At 41.9% G+C, this 12,090-nt stretch overlaps 1 protein-coding gene across 1 annotated transcript in view; it reads left to right on the top strand.

Moving 5' to 3' along the window:
- ATM (ATM serine/threonine kinase) overlaps positions 1–9,661 on the top strand; it is a 237,502-nt gene extending 227,841 nt beyond the window's left edge. Inside the window, exons 58-63 of the mRNA XM_069759148.1 lie at positions 1,014–1,179; positions 1,327–1,413; positions 2,910–3,024; positions 3,852–3,915; positions 4,372–4,496; positions 5,120–9,661. Of these exons, the coding sequence (XP_069615249.1) occupies positions 1,014–1,179; positions 1,327–1,413; positions 2,910–3,024; positions 3,852–3,915; positions 4,372–4,496; positions 5,120–5,303 (741 nt within the window). The 3' untranslated portion in view covers positions 5,304–9,661. The remainder of the gene's footprint in view (positions 1–1,013; positions 1,180–1,326; positions 1,414–2,909; positions 3,025–3,851; positions 3,916–4,371; positions 4,497–5,119) is intronic.
- Positions 9,662–12,090: the final 2,429 nt, after the last annotated feature.

Consider the following 12,090-nt stretch of genomic DNA (forward strand, 5'->3'; position numbering starts at 1 on the left):
TTGCTGAAGTCGAGATATACTATATCTACTGCATTTCCCTTATCCACCCAGTCAGTGATTCCATCATAGAAGGAAATTAGATTAGTCTGCATGACTTGTTTGCTACAAACCCATGCTGGCCCTGGTTAATTACTATATTCTTAGCCAAGTACTTACATACATGTTCTTTAATAATTTGCTCAAAGATCTTTCCTGGTATAGAAGTAAGGCTGACAGGCCGGTAATTTCCTGGCTCCATCTTCTTTTCCTTTATTGAAGATATGGACATTTTCCCTTCTCCAATCTTCTGAGACTTTTCCTGTTCTAGAGGATTTTTTAAAGATTCTGGCTAGTGGTTCTTCAATTTCCTCTAACTCTTTCAGTACACTTTCATCTGGACCAGGAGATTTAAATTCTTTTAAATTAGCAAAGTGTTCCCTCACCATTTGTCTGTTCATAGCTAGTGTGGATTTTTTTATTCCTTCGAGAGCCCCGTGAATATCAGTTGATGTTACATTTGCTTTCTTAGAGAACACAGATGCAAAATAAGAATTTAAAAGTTCAGCCTTCTCAGCATCATTTTAATCACTTCACCATTTTCTTCTTGTAAACCTCCTATAGGATCTTTGACTTTTCTTTTGCTTTTGACATACCCCCCAAATCCTCATTTGTTGGTTTTGGTCTCACTTGCAAGCCTTACTTCATAACTGGCCTTAGCTCTTCTAACGCTTGCCCTGCATTCTCTGCAAACAGCATTATATTTTTTTCATATGCATTTTTCCTTTTTAACAAGTTATTAAGTTCTGTGTTCATCCTTCCTGGTCTCTTTAAATGCTTCAAATTTTTCCTTGTTTTTGGGATTGTTACTGATTGTGCTGTGAGAATTTCATTTAGCAAAATCTCCCGTCCTTCTTGGACATTTCTTAGCTTTAGAATATCCAGCCATTGGACCTTTCCTACCCTCTTTCTGAGTCCATTGAAATTTAGATACAGTTTATAAAAATATTATAAAATGTAATCTTTCCTTTTGGTAGGAGGTGCAGGGAGCACGATTTGAAGATAAGTATCAAGTATTTCTTGACATCTCGGAGCATTTCCGACCCGTCTTCCGTTATTTCTGTATGGAGAAGTTTTTAGATCCGGCTATTTGGTTTGAGAAGCGGTTGGCTTACACACGAAGTGTAGCTACATCCTCCATAGGTAAGGTGTCCCCATTATGCATTAGCGCGGGGAGTGTTATTAGGGGTCACTCTGTTGTCATATCACCGGAGTCATGGCCTAGTACTTGCTGAGTCATGGCCTTATACTTGCTATGAATACATATTAGTTATTTTTTTTTAATTTCAGTTGGCTATATTGTTGGACTTGGAGACCGACATGTGCAGAACATTCTCATAGATGAGGAAACAGCCGAGCTTGTTCACATTGATTTGGGTTAGTAATTTTCCATGCTTCTTTCTTTGGATGTCCTATGTGCACAATTCATGGCTTTATTTTATTCTTAAACACATGTATATAGAGGTCTTCTAAGGACAACCCCTGTCCACATACTCTGATGTTCCTGCCTGGGACCCTCATTTAAGAGCCATAGGGGGCATGGGAATGGTTCAATGAACAGAAATCTATTCCATTGATGAAAAATGTGGGTGACGATGTTTGAAGTCACATGTTGTTCAGTATGTACAGTTGTAGAGAACGTCCTATGTGGAACAATGGAATAACATTTATTTACCATATGTTTATCCTGTAGATTTGTCACTGTGCCACCAGACCCCATATACATTCATTAGGTAAAAGACAGCCAATGGGAATTCCAACAGATTATGTCAGGGGCGATAAGTATTGGGCATGTTGAATTTAATCACTAGATACTTTTGTTCTGAAGGAAGAAAAGACGCTGCTAAATAAGTCTTGCAGTGGCTTAAGGTCCATTTACACTGCATGGTTATTGTGAACAACGCACCTAGATAATGCTTTTTTTCATGCTTATGCATCAGGTGGAATCATCATTTCTACTGCACAAAAGGTCCATCTCGGCAACACGTCATCCTGTGTAAACAGGACCTGCACTTCCGGGATGAATGTCAGCCTATGCGCACTGAATGAAATATTCCAGGTTACTCGGTGTGCATCTGAAGCACTGTCTGCCCGTATAAACAGGATATTAAAATGACTGCCGATCAGCAACCAAGTAGCTGATCCTCGGTCATTTTGCCGCCGGTTGGCTGCTGTAAAAAAAACCTTCACTCTGCTCTCCCCATTCCTTCCAGCCGAAGGGGTTTTAAGCAAATCCGTCATGATTTGACAATTTCACTTCAAGGAGTCAATACAAATGTTCTTTTACCGTAGTTCCTACGTAAGTGTTGATGTCCCGGCAATGTCATGTAACTGCTGCAGGCAGTCCCTGGCTGTGCGAGGCAACATTTGGTACATACACTGCCCGTACCTGCATTTTCTATTTTCATGGAAGCGGGATGCCACATCATTTGTCACCTCAAACAGCAAGAAGTCTAGAAGCGCCTGTATGCTCATATAACTTAAAAGATAATTTTCAAGTTCTTGAATGATTAAAATTACTAATAGCTTGTAAAAAAAAAACAAGAAACTTTGCTACTTACTAGTTATTAAAAATACTCAAGAATAAGGTTTTTTTTTCTTAGTTTTATTGCTTACGTTAGATTACTGTCTACTTTTGCAGTCTTTCAATAATGGTCGATACTCAGGCAACGAGTGTAAGCGTTTACAAGCTCTTTCCAATAGAGCATGTAGGCGCTGCTCTGAAGCTGGTGGCATCAGTTGACCTAAGATTCTCCTATGCTGAAACACCTGTCCTTCAACAAGGAGGAAGCTGGGAGATCAAGAATCGGTACTCGCCTGAAAGCTAACATGAGACAATCCCTTTAACAGGAGAGTGATTTACTGTTTTGTAGGTGTTGCCTTCGAACAGGGGAAAATCCTTCCAACTCCTGAGACTGTCCCTTTCCGTTTGACACGGGACATTGTGGATGGCATGGGCATTACTGGAGTAGAGGGCGTCTTCCGGAGGTAACACATACTCATATGGTGTAAAAGGAATCCTTCATGTTGAAAATTGATTCTGAATTGCAGAAAGGATAGTATAGACCAGAAAGAGCTGATCAGATCAATTTTGGGAGAAAGGTTTTAGCAAAACCTCATTTAATTAATTGAAATTCCTGTTGTTTGTATGAATGAGTCCAGTGGGCGGTTGTATTCAGTCTGCTTTGTATCAGCAGCGGTGGCTCAGTGGTTAGCACTGCAGCGTTGAGGTCCTGGGTTCAAATCCCACCAAGGACAACATCTGCAAGGAGTTTGTATGTTCTCCCTGTGTTTGTGTGGGTTTCCTCCGGGTTCTCCAGTTTCCTCCCACACTCCAAATACATACTGATAGGGAATCTAGATTGTGAGCCCCAATGGGGACAGCGATGATAATGTCTGTAATGTACTGTGTAATATGATGGCACTATATAAAGGAGTACCATAAATAAATGACTCTGCATGAAGATAGCTGTCAATCACGAATCAGGACCGCCCACCGGACTCATTTATACTGTATAGTTATATGCAAATTATACTCTAACTTTGCCAACAAACCGCATATCCTGTTGCTCAACTCCTCCTCTATACTGTGCTTTCCACAGATCAGACTGTGTGTACGACGCTTAGATAATACATGTTCATGTGAACTCGTCTAGCATCATCTCTAGTGTTCCTTCAGGCGTTTCACGCAGTTCACATAGGAAATGTTCAGATTGTTCTATATCATACACCGATGACATCTACTAATTGTATTCTAATCAGCAGCAACGTTGATGGAGTAACTTTTTTTTTTGGCCCTAATTTAACCATTGTAGATGCTGTGAAAAGACCATGTCCGTTATGAGAAGATCTCAGGATGCTCTGCTGACCATCGTTGAGGTATGTCTGAGCTCATAGAACAATACAGAAAAAAAAAACAAAATTCATCAGCTCACTATTTTAAGATGACAATAACAGCTTGTTGGGTGCAGTGCGCGGACAACGGTGTGGGCCGGTCCCCAGGATGTGATTATAGTAAATAGATAATTACGGCATCTGAAATTTTAAAAATGTAAAAACCCAAAAATTATTTGGTCATAAAGACAAAAAAATGAACAATAAAGACTTGGCCTGCGAGTTTCAGGGCCATGTAGGACCCTTAGTCATAGTCATTTAAAAAAAATAAATTGCGGATGCCGGAATTATTCACACTCTGAGCTCATAGAGCTTAGTTGTCTCATTCAGCCATTTGATTCCTGCGGATTCAAAGGGGGTATCTGGGGGGAAAATGGGTCTTAATGTGATTATTTTTATAAATGTGATACTTTGTGTAATCTGATTGCGTTTTTCAATCAGGTCCTCCTCTACGATCCCTTGTTTGATTGGACTATGAATCCTCTGAAAGCGCTCTACTTACAGCAGGATGAAGCTGAGCTCAATGCAACATTCCAAGAGGACCCCGAGTGCAACAGGAACAGCAGGTACTGTGAGCATCGAGATTCAGCTTTTACATGTCGCTATCCACTACAAACCATCCTCCATTTTTTTCAAGACCTTTCACTTTGCACCGTTAGGAGCCATATATAAATTACAGGAATGTAATTTAACAGTAAGTCTGTATATTCGAAAAATGTGGATTTCTCTGGAATAAGATATCGGATTGCAGATATCAAGGTATAATTTTCTTCAGCTTCTTATGACCTATATATGCCCATATAGACTTCTTAAGAGGGTTGATCACATAGCTGATGGAAGGGAGTCTTGTCAGTAAGATCACCGAATTATTAAAGGAACCGTGTAACAAAAAAAGGAAAAAAGGTTATCTGCTGGAAACTGAAAGCAGAGAGCGTTTCCGAAGTCTTCCCACATTTTATGTAATATTCTGAATATAGTATCAACTAAGCAGTATCCATTCGATCACCTTATAGAAGCTGTAGAGCCGTTGTTCACAGGCCATCGTTCTTGCTGACGCACAGCTGTGCTGTGGTAATACAAGGCGGGTTATTACAGCGTGCTGCACAGGACTTGTACTGTTCAGCCATCAGTAAGTCATCGCTTGCATTGTGCACGTCTGGGTAACCTTTCTTCTCTGTTTCTTCCCAAGCAACGACACTCAGAGCTTCAATAAGGTGGCGGAACGTGTCCTCCTGCGCCTCCAGGAGAAGCTGAAGGGAGTAGAAGAGGGGACTGTGCTCAACGCAGAAGGACAAGTAAACCTCCTCATCCAGAAGGCAATGGATCCTAAAAATCTCAGCAAGCTGTTCCCTGGCTGGAAAGCCTGGGTGTAATGTGAGGACCTATCATATCTGGGATACATGTGTCAGCAAGACGACTTGTAAGGCGGCTTCACGCCATATACAGCAGCCATTCTAGGTTTCTCGGACAATCTTGGCCATGGACGTTGTGATATTAAGCTGCAATACTACAACCTGCCTATAGACAAGAGTGGCGCCATTCTGGTAGAAAGTGGACCCTTATGACATGTTGTATAGTGTACATTGCCAGTGGTCAGGAATATATACGACTATTCCCATGTACAGTTTCCATGAAGAAATGATCTCCCCCTCTCCCTTGTATAGACATCAGACATTGTACTATAATTAACTAGGATTTTCGCTTCTCGTTATGTAGATAATTAGCTTTGGTTGGAGACAATGATGCATTTTGTTCTTATAACTGTAAATTTCAGGGAAGAATTAATGACATCTATTCAGGAATGATCAGAAGGTGTCTAGAATTTTAGGAGCACTCTAAGGGCGCATTCAGATGTCCGTATAAATCGGTTATAGACCCAGAAATATATGAAGTTGTCAACCTTGGGTCGGGAGACATTGCGGTCTAATCTCGGACCAATTTATACGGTCTGAATGCGCCCTAATACCAAAATAGCGATCATCAAGCTAACGGCCACATTAGGCACCAAGATACCATTTACGCCTACCCTGTTAGTTAGAGGCAGTGTAGCTTTGTATGTAAATGTCTGCTCTATACAAATGGCATAATGTCATGCAACGCGAGGTTAATGGCGTGGCTTGTCAGCAGTTAGCTTGCCATTTGCTATACCTGTATAAATTCTTGGCGCCCTTGGTCTTTGGTATAGGTGCTTTCTATGGTTATGATTTGACAGCACCTTTTCCAGGCCCTGCATCCCCATAGTGTAGGGCGGCAATTACCTGTATATAAATATATTTTTATTATTAAAGAACATGTCACCTGTAAATATAAGGCCATCAGTTTTACCTCTTTGAAGTTAAAAATATATTTCTTAGACAATCAATAAAATTGCAGTAACGTTGGGTTATAACTAAGGAGGTCTCAAGGGCTGTCACTTAAGGTTGTTTCGTTAAAGGGACTGTACCAAGTTTGGAAATAATTTCCCAGCCACTCGTGGACTAACCGTTGGAACCCCTAACTATCTCCATTCAGAACCAATCTCCTGTCTCAGTGGAGCAGAGGTTGAACATGAGCACCTCTGCTCCATTCATTCTCTAAGGTACTGGTTGGAATAGCAGAGCACTCTACTTGGCACTACCATTGAGAGTAAGTGTAGCACGACATGCACAACCTCTGCTCCATTCAGACAAGACTCTGAGCCCCATTCTCTGAATCAGTGGTGGTTCCAGCTTATCTCCTATCTTTCGGAAATGTTTTTTTCCAAACTAGTTACATCCCCCTTAAAGGGGTTGTCCGGGACTTTGTAATAATAAAAAAAATGCCTAAACACTGACCTCTCCTGTTGGCGATTCAGCTGCCTTTGCTGACGTCATATCGACAGAGTGGCAGCTTTTCCACTCCACTCTGCTCTGTTGACAGGGCTGTAATATCAACAGTCATCGAAAAACTCCAAATACAAATTATCCATCTTTCAAATAACATAAATGACATATTCATATTTTTCGACTATAAGAAGCACCTAGGCTTTAGAGGAGAAAAATTGAAAAAAAAATTGTAAACAGTGTGGTCAATTCTGTACTAATATCCCCCATCCTGGTATATGTACCCATTCCAGGTATACATAACCCTCTCATCATCCTCCTGGTATGCATATAAAAAAATAATCCATTCTACTTACCTTCCCTGCGCTCCCTCGCAGCACCCTGTGCTGATTTCAGCTTGTAAACAGCACATGACACTTACTGTCATACGCTGCTTACAAGCTGAGAACAGGTGCCGGAATACTCACTGCTCCCCATGTCTGGGACTATAGGACTGGAGAGCAGTGAATATTCATTTCATCACGGGCACAGCAGCCGCAATCAAGTGTGCCCGCAACTAATGGGAATATTCATTCTCTTTAATAGCTGGCACATGTAATCACCCAGCAGCTGCAGGAACCGGCAGCTGCGGCTAACACTGATATTAAAGAGAGTGAATATTCACTGCTCTCCATGCCCATGGGAGTGTAGAGCAGTGAATATTCATTACCTTTGGTAGTGGGCACACATGATCTCTCAGCCACAGGAAGCAGCGACTGCTGCTACTGTGCCAGCTATTAAAGTGAAATAAATATTCACTGCTCCCCACTCCCATAGTCCCTCCTACCTCTCAGTGCCAGCTTCAGTGCATAGAGGTGGGAGGGACTATGGGCATGGGCAGTAGTGAATATTAATTTCTCTTTAGCAGCGGGCACAGGTGTTAGCCACAGCAGCTGGCTACCCACTGCTCCGCTTCTGACGATACCCCACCTCCTCATCCACAACCACAGCAAATACATCCAGACTATGAGATGCACTCCCCCCCCCTTTTTCCTCCAAATTTGGGGAGGAAAATGGTGCATTTTATTGTCCAAAAAATACGGTAATTCCATAGTATAAAACATAAACAAAGTATCTCAACTTCAATTCCCAAAGCCACCCAAATCCCAACATTCCACAGAGGACCATTTTCATTTTCAGAGCAGTTGTAGAATAACGGAGTATAAAGTCGTAGAAGAGGGAAGAAAAAGGAAACAAGGGGACTAACAATTAAGGGTTAACATCATAAATATTCTCTCTCTAATTAGAAGGTTTGTGGGCCGCCCTGGAGTATCGAACAAGGGACTCCATAGCTTTTCAAATTTGCAAATCGAGTTACATTTATGATGGACTCCCCTTTCTAACCAGATTGTATTATTTATGTTTCGTTGTAGCTCTCCCATAGATGTAGGTTTAGTGTCTAACCAATGAAATGCGAGACGTTTACGTGCTTGAAATAAGATACGAGAGATACCTATGAACAGGGGCAAGTCGAGATCCACTCCATCTTCAAATAATCCCAATATACATATACAGGAATCTGTTAACAATTTCACTCCCTATACCCTTTCTATCAAATTGCCGACATCATTCTGATTGATAGCCGGATCCCTGCTGCCTAACTGGTGGATCCAGCTGTCAATCAGAATGACATCGGCAATCCCGGGCAGCGTGAAAACAGAGAACGCTCTGTCGACATGATGTCCACAGCTGAATCGCCTGCACGAGTGGTCTGTGACAGGTAGTGCCTGTCTGTTACTGTTTTGGCACATTCTTTTTTTTTTTTTTTCCTTTCCTTCTCAGAGTCTTCGATATCCCCTTTATGCATTGAAAGAACAATGTGTCCAGAAATGCGATCATACACCACCAGCTCCGAGTGATACAAAACCGAGGAGCAGGTGAAACTCACCCCTTACGGCAGAGGACAGAACATTCATAGATACATAGATATTCCTACATTTTCTCATCTTTAGCTTTGGGGACGTTTTTATAGCTGAAATAGATGTATGAAGTTGGAAGGAAAAAAAAAACATATTTCAAGGTTCTGGCCATTCTTCTTTTTATTTCAGGTGTTCTTTAAAAGCTTACTTCCACCTTCTGACCCCAATGCATCTAACATAAAAGCAAAACAAGCCTATAGAGATGATCCCTGTGCAATTGCAATCTGTTCTCACGGTCCTCACTCCATTCCATCTGTCCTCTCCATGGTACCAAACATTCAGTAGGCTTGCAAGAAATAGGAAAAGATCATGGCTGGAAAACAGCATGTCTGCAGGAGGAAACCATACAGGTCTGGTTAGTGGGTCTACAGAGGAGCCGTGTACAAAAAGTGCCCAATTCATCATTTTCGTTTTTTTTTGTTTTTTTTTAAAGTTTCATTTTTTGGCTTATGGTATTCGCTGACTTTTTTTTTTGTGCAACATTCTTCAAAATGGCCCAGGTGGTTTATGAGTTTGGCGCAAATCAAAAATGTTTTATATTTTTGTTCGTTAGTTTTTAGTCCTAAAAGTGACGAATCTTTTAAAAACTCACTCAAAATGAGCCAAATTGGAAACTTCAAAAACAATGTTACATTTCAGGAAATCTGTCTAATCTAAAACACCTGGATGAGCAAAGTTGTATAAAAAAACAACTTACAACATGGTGTAAAAAATGGAGAACAAGGTGCAATTACTAAAGCCGCTAAAAATGAGCAAATTACGGCAGAAAAGTGGAGAAACCACAATGATGAACCGTAACAGCTGCGTCATTTTTCAATTTAAAGTGGACATTAGCCTGTAAGTTCATTGTATTCGGCTGTATGACGTAGACACTGAGTGTAATGTCCGTTCTTCACGTATATGAAGGAATCATTTGGTTAGATGCATTTCAGGGCTGTAGATCTTGTTCATAATAAATATAACTATTGTAAATATGATGTGGTCTCAGTATCTGGAATTCTGACAACCAAGCAGAAGGGATTTCCACTTTTGTCCATGTCATGTTAAGGGTCCCAGGTCCCTGAAGTTATTCTGCTATTCTTCTATACTGATGGTAAGCAAGAACAAGGCTGGTGAGCAGGACCCGTAACTACTGCAGATGTCGCCGCCACTACCTGGCCCGGTAGATGAGAAGCACGCCAACGCCAGCAAATACTTCAGCTAGATGTGTATTGTGTACTTCAGCTGAAGTGTATGGCGGCACACAATCCCGTCTGGTCCATGAGCGGCAATACATGCTGCCAGCTAATCAGAGGCCAGCAGCTGACGTCTATGTGCATGTTACTGGGAGAATATGGCAGTGACGTCATGAGCTTGAAGAGGAGGAAAGGTGGAGGAGCGGAGGGAAGGTCAGTGTAATTGTTTTACTTTTTTCTATAAATTAAAGAACAGCAGCAGAACAAGAGATAAATACCAGGATAGGGCGCAGGATAAGGGACATATATACCAGGATGGGAGTTATATACCAGGATGGGGCCCAGGGTAAGGGACATATATGCCAGGATGGGGCCCAAGGTAAGGGACATATATACCTGAATGAGGGACCTATATACCAGAATGAAGGACATATATCAGGAAAAGGAGGGCCCAGTCCAAATCTTGCATTGGGGCCCATCAGATTTTAGTTATGCCGCTGCAGATGAGGAAAGCTGAGATAACTCAACGTGTTATAAAGAGAGGACGAGTGTCGTTCCTGCAAATTAAAAGTAATTAGCCATGAAATGTCCCAGAGCAGTATAGACTTACCACATTTTGGTAACAATTGTACCTGTGATGCAGGTGAGACAGTGTTTGGGCTCTTTGCAGTCCAATAATGCGTCTGTGACAGAGCTGTTTACCACTTTAGTACCTAGTAGCACTCCCTTTTGAAAGTAATACAGCTTGTGTATGCTTTTTGTAGCCACACAAGAGTCTTAAATTTCTTATTTGAGGGATTTTCATCCATTGTTCCTCAGAAAATTCTTCCAGTTCTGTGGGATTCCTGGGTCGTCTTGCATGCGCTGTTATTTTGAGGTCTGCTCACAGATTTTCAATGATGTTCAGAGCAGGGGACTGTGAGGGCCATTGTAAAACCTTCACCTTGCGCCTTTTGCAGTAGTCTATTGTGGATTTTGATGCATGTTCAGGATCATTATCCATTTGTAGAAACCTGTTGTGAATTCTGCTTTTGGGCTCCCTCCGGTGGTTGTAGGTGGTAATGCAGTTGTCCCTGGGCTGCAGTCTTGGACAGGTGTATCTACTGATTGCAATTCTGACTGGGGTATTTAGGATTGCAGGACTCATTGGTCCTTGCCAGTTGTCAATGTTTCTTGGGAAGTGTTGGATCTTTGTCTGGCTTCTCCTGCTTAGCTGCCAATTCAGCAAAGATAAGTGTCTTTCTTTTTCTGTGGCACACAAGCTGTGTGCTTATATTCTGTGCTATTCATTTGTTTTCTCTTGTCCAGCTTAGACTGTGTCAGTGTTTTCTCAGTCTTGTTGGATTCTCTGGAGTTGCAGATATACGCTCCACATCTTTAGTTAGATGGTGGAGTTTTTGTATTTTCTGCTGTGGATATTTTTTGAAGGATTTTAATACTCACCGCTTAGTATCCTGTCCTATCCTTTCCTATTTTAGCTAGAGTGGCCTCTTTTGCTAAATCCTGTTTCCTGCCTGCGTGTCTTTTCCTCTACTACTCAGTCAATATTTGTTGGGGCTGCCTATCCTTTGGGCTTCTGCTCTGAGGCAAGGTAGTATTCATATTTCCATCTATAGGGGTATTTAGTCCTCCGGCTGTGTCGAGGTGTCTAGGATTTGTTAGGTACACCCCACGGCTACTTCTAGTTGCGATATATTACAAGTTTCTCTGGTACTTATCTTTGATGTGATGCAGATAGACAACTGTGTATCTTGAATAATCATTAACCCCTTTCTGACATCTGACGTACTATCCCGTTGAGGTGGTATGGGCCCGTATGACCACCGACGGGATAGTACGTCATGCCCTTTAATGCGACACTGCGACTTAAGTTGCGGTGATCACATTAAAATTCCAATGCCATCTTACCTGGAGGAAGATGGTGTCGGCATCCCAGGGCCTGTCTCCACCCCCCCGATCGTTGTGGTTAGCTGTTCAATTCTGGACAGCCAATCGCAGTCTTTCTCATTGTTTCAGCTAATCAGATTGGCTGAAACAGTGAGGTCCCAGGCTAGGATTGAGTACCGATGTATTCAATCCTAGGCTGGTGCCTGGCAACGCCAGGCATCGGCCAAAACCCCCTGGATTGGCGCGATCGACGATCACATCGATCGCGCCAATTGCAGGGCACAGCGGCGGTGTTACCGGTTACTTCCTGAATCGGTGCTGTAATAGCACCGATCCTAC

Source organism: Ranitomeya imitator, chromosome 3, assembly GCF_032444005.1.
Source record: "Ranitomeya imitator isolate aRanImi1 chromosome 3, aRanImi1.pri, whole genome shotgun sequence".
Classification (NCBI taxonomy): domain Eukaryota; kingdom Metazoa; phylum Chordata; class Amphibia; order Anura; family Dendrobatidae; genus Ranitomeya; species Ranitomeya imitator.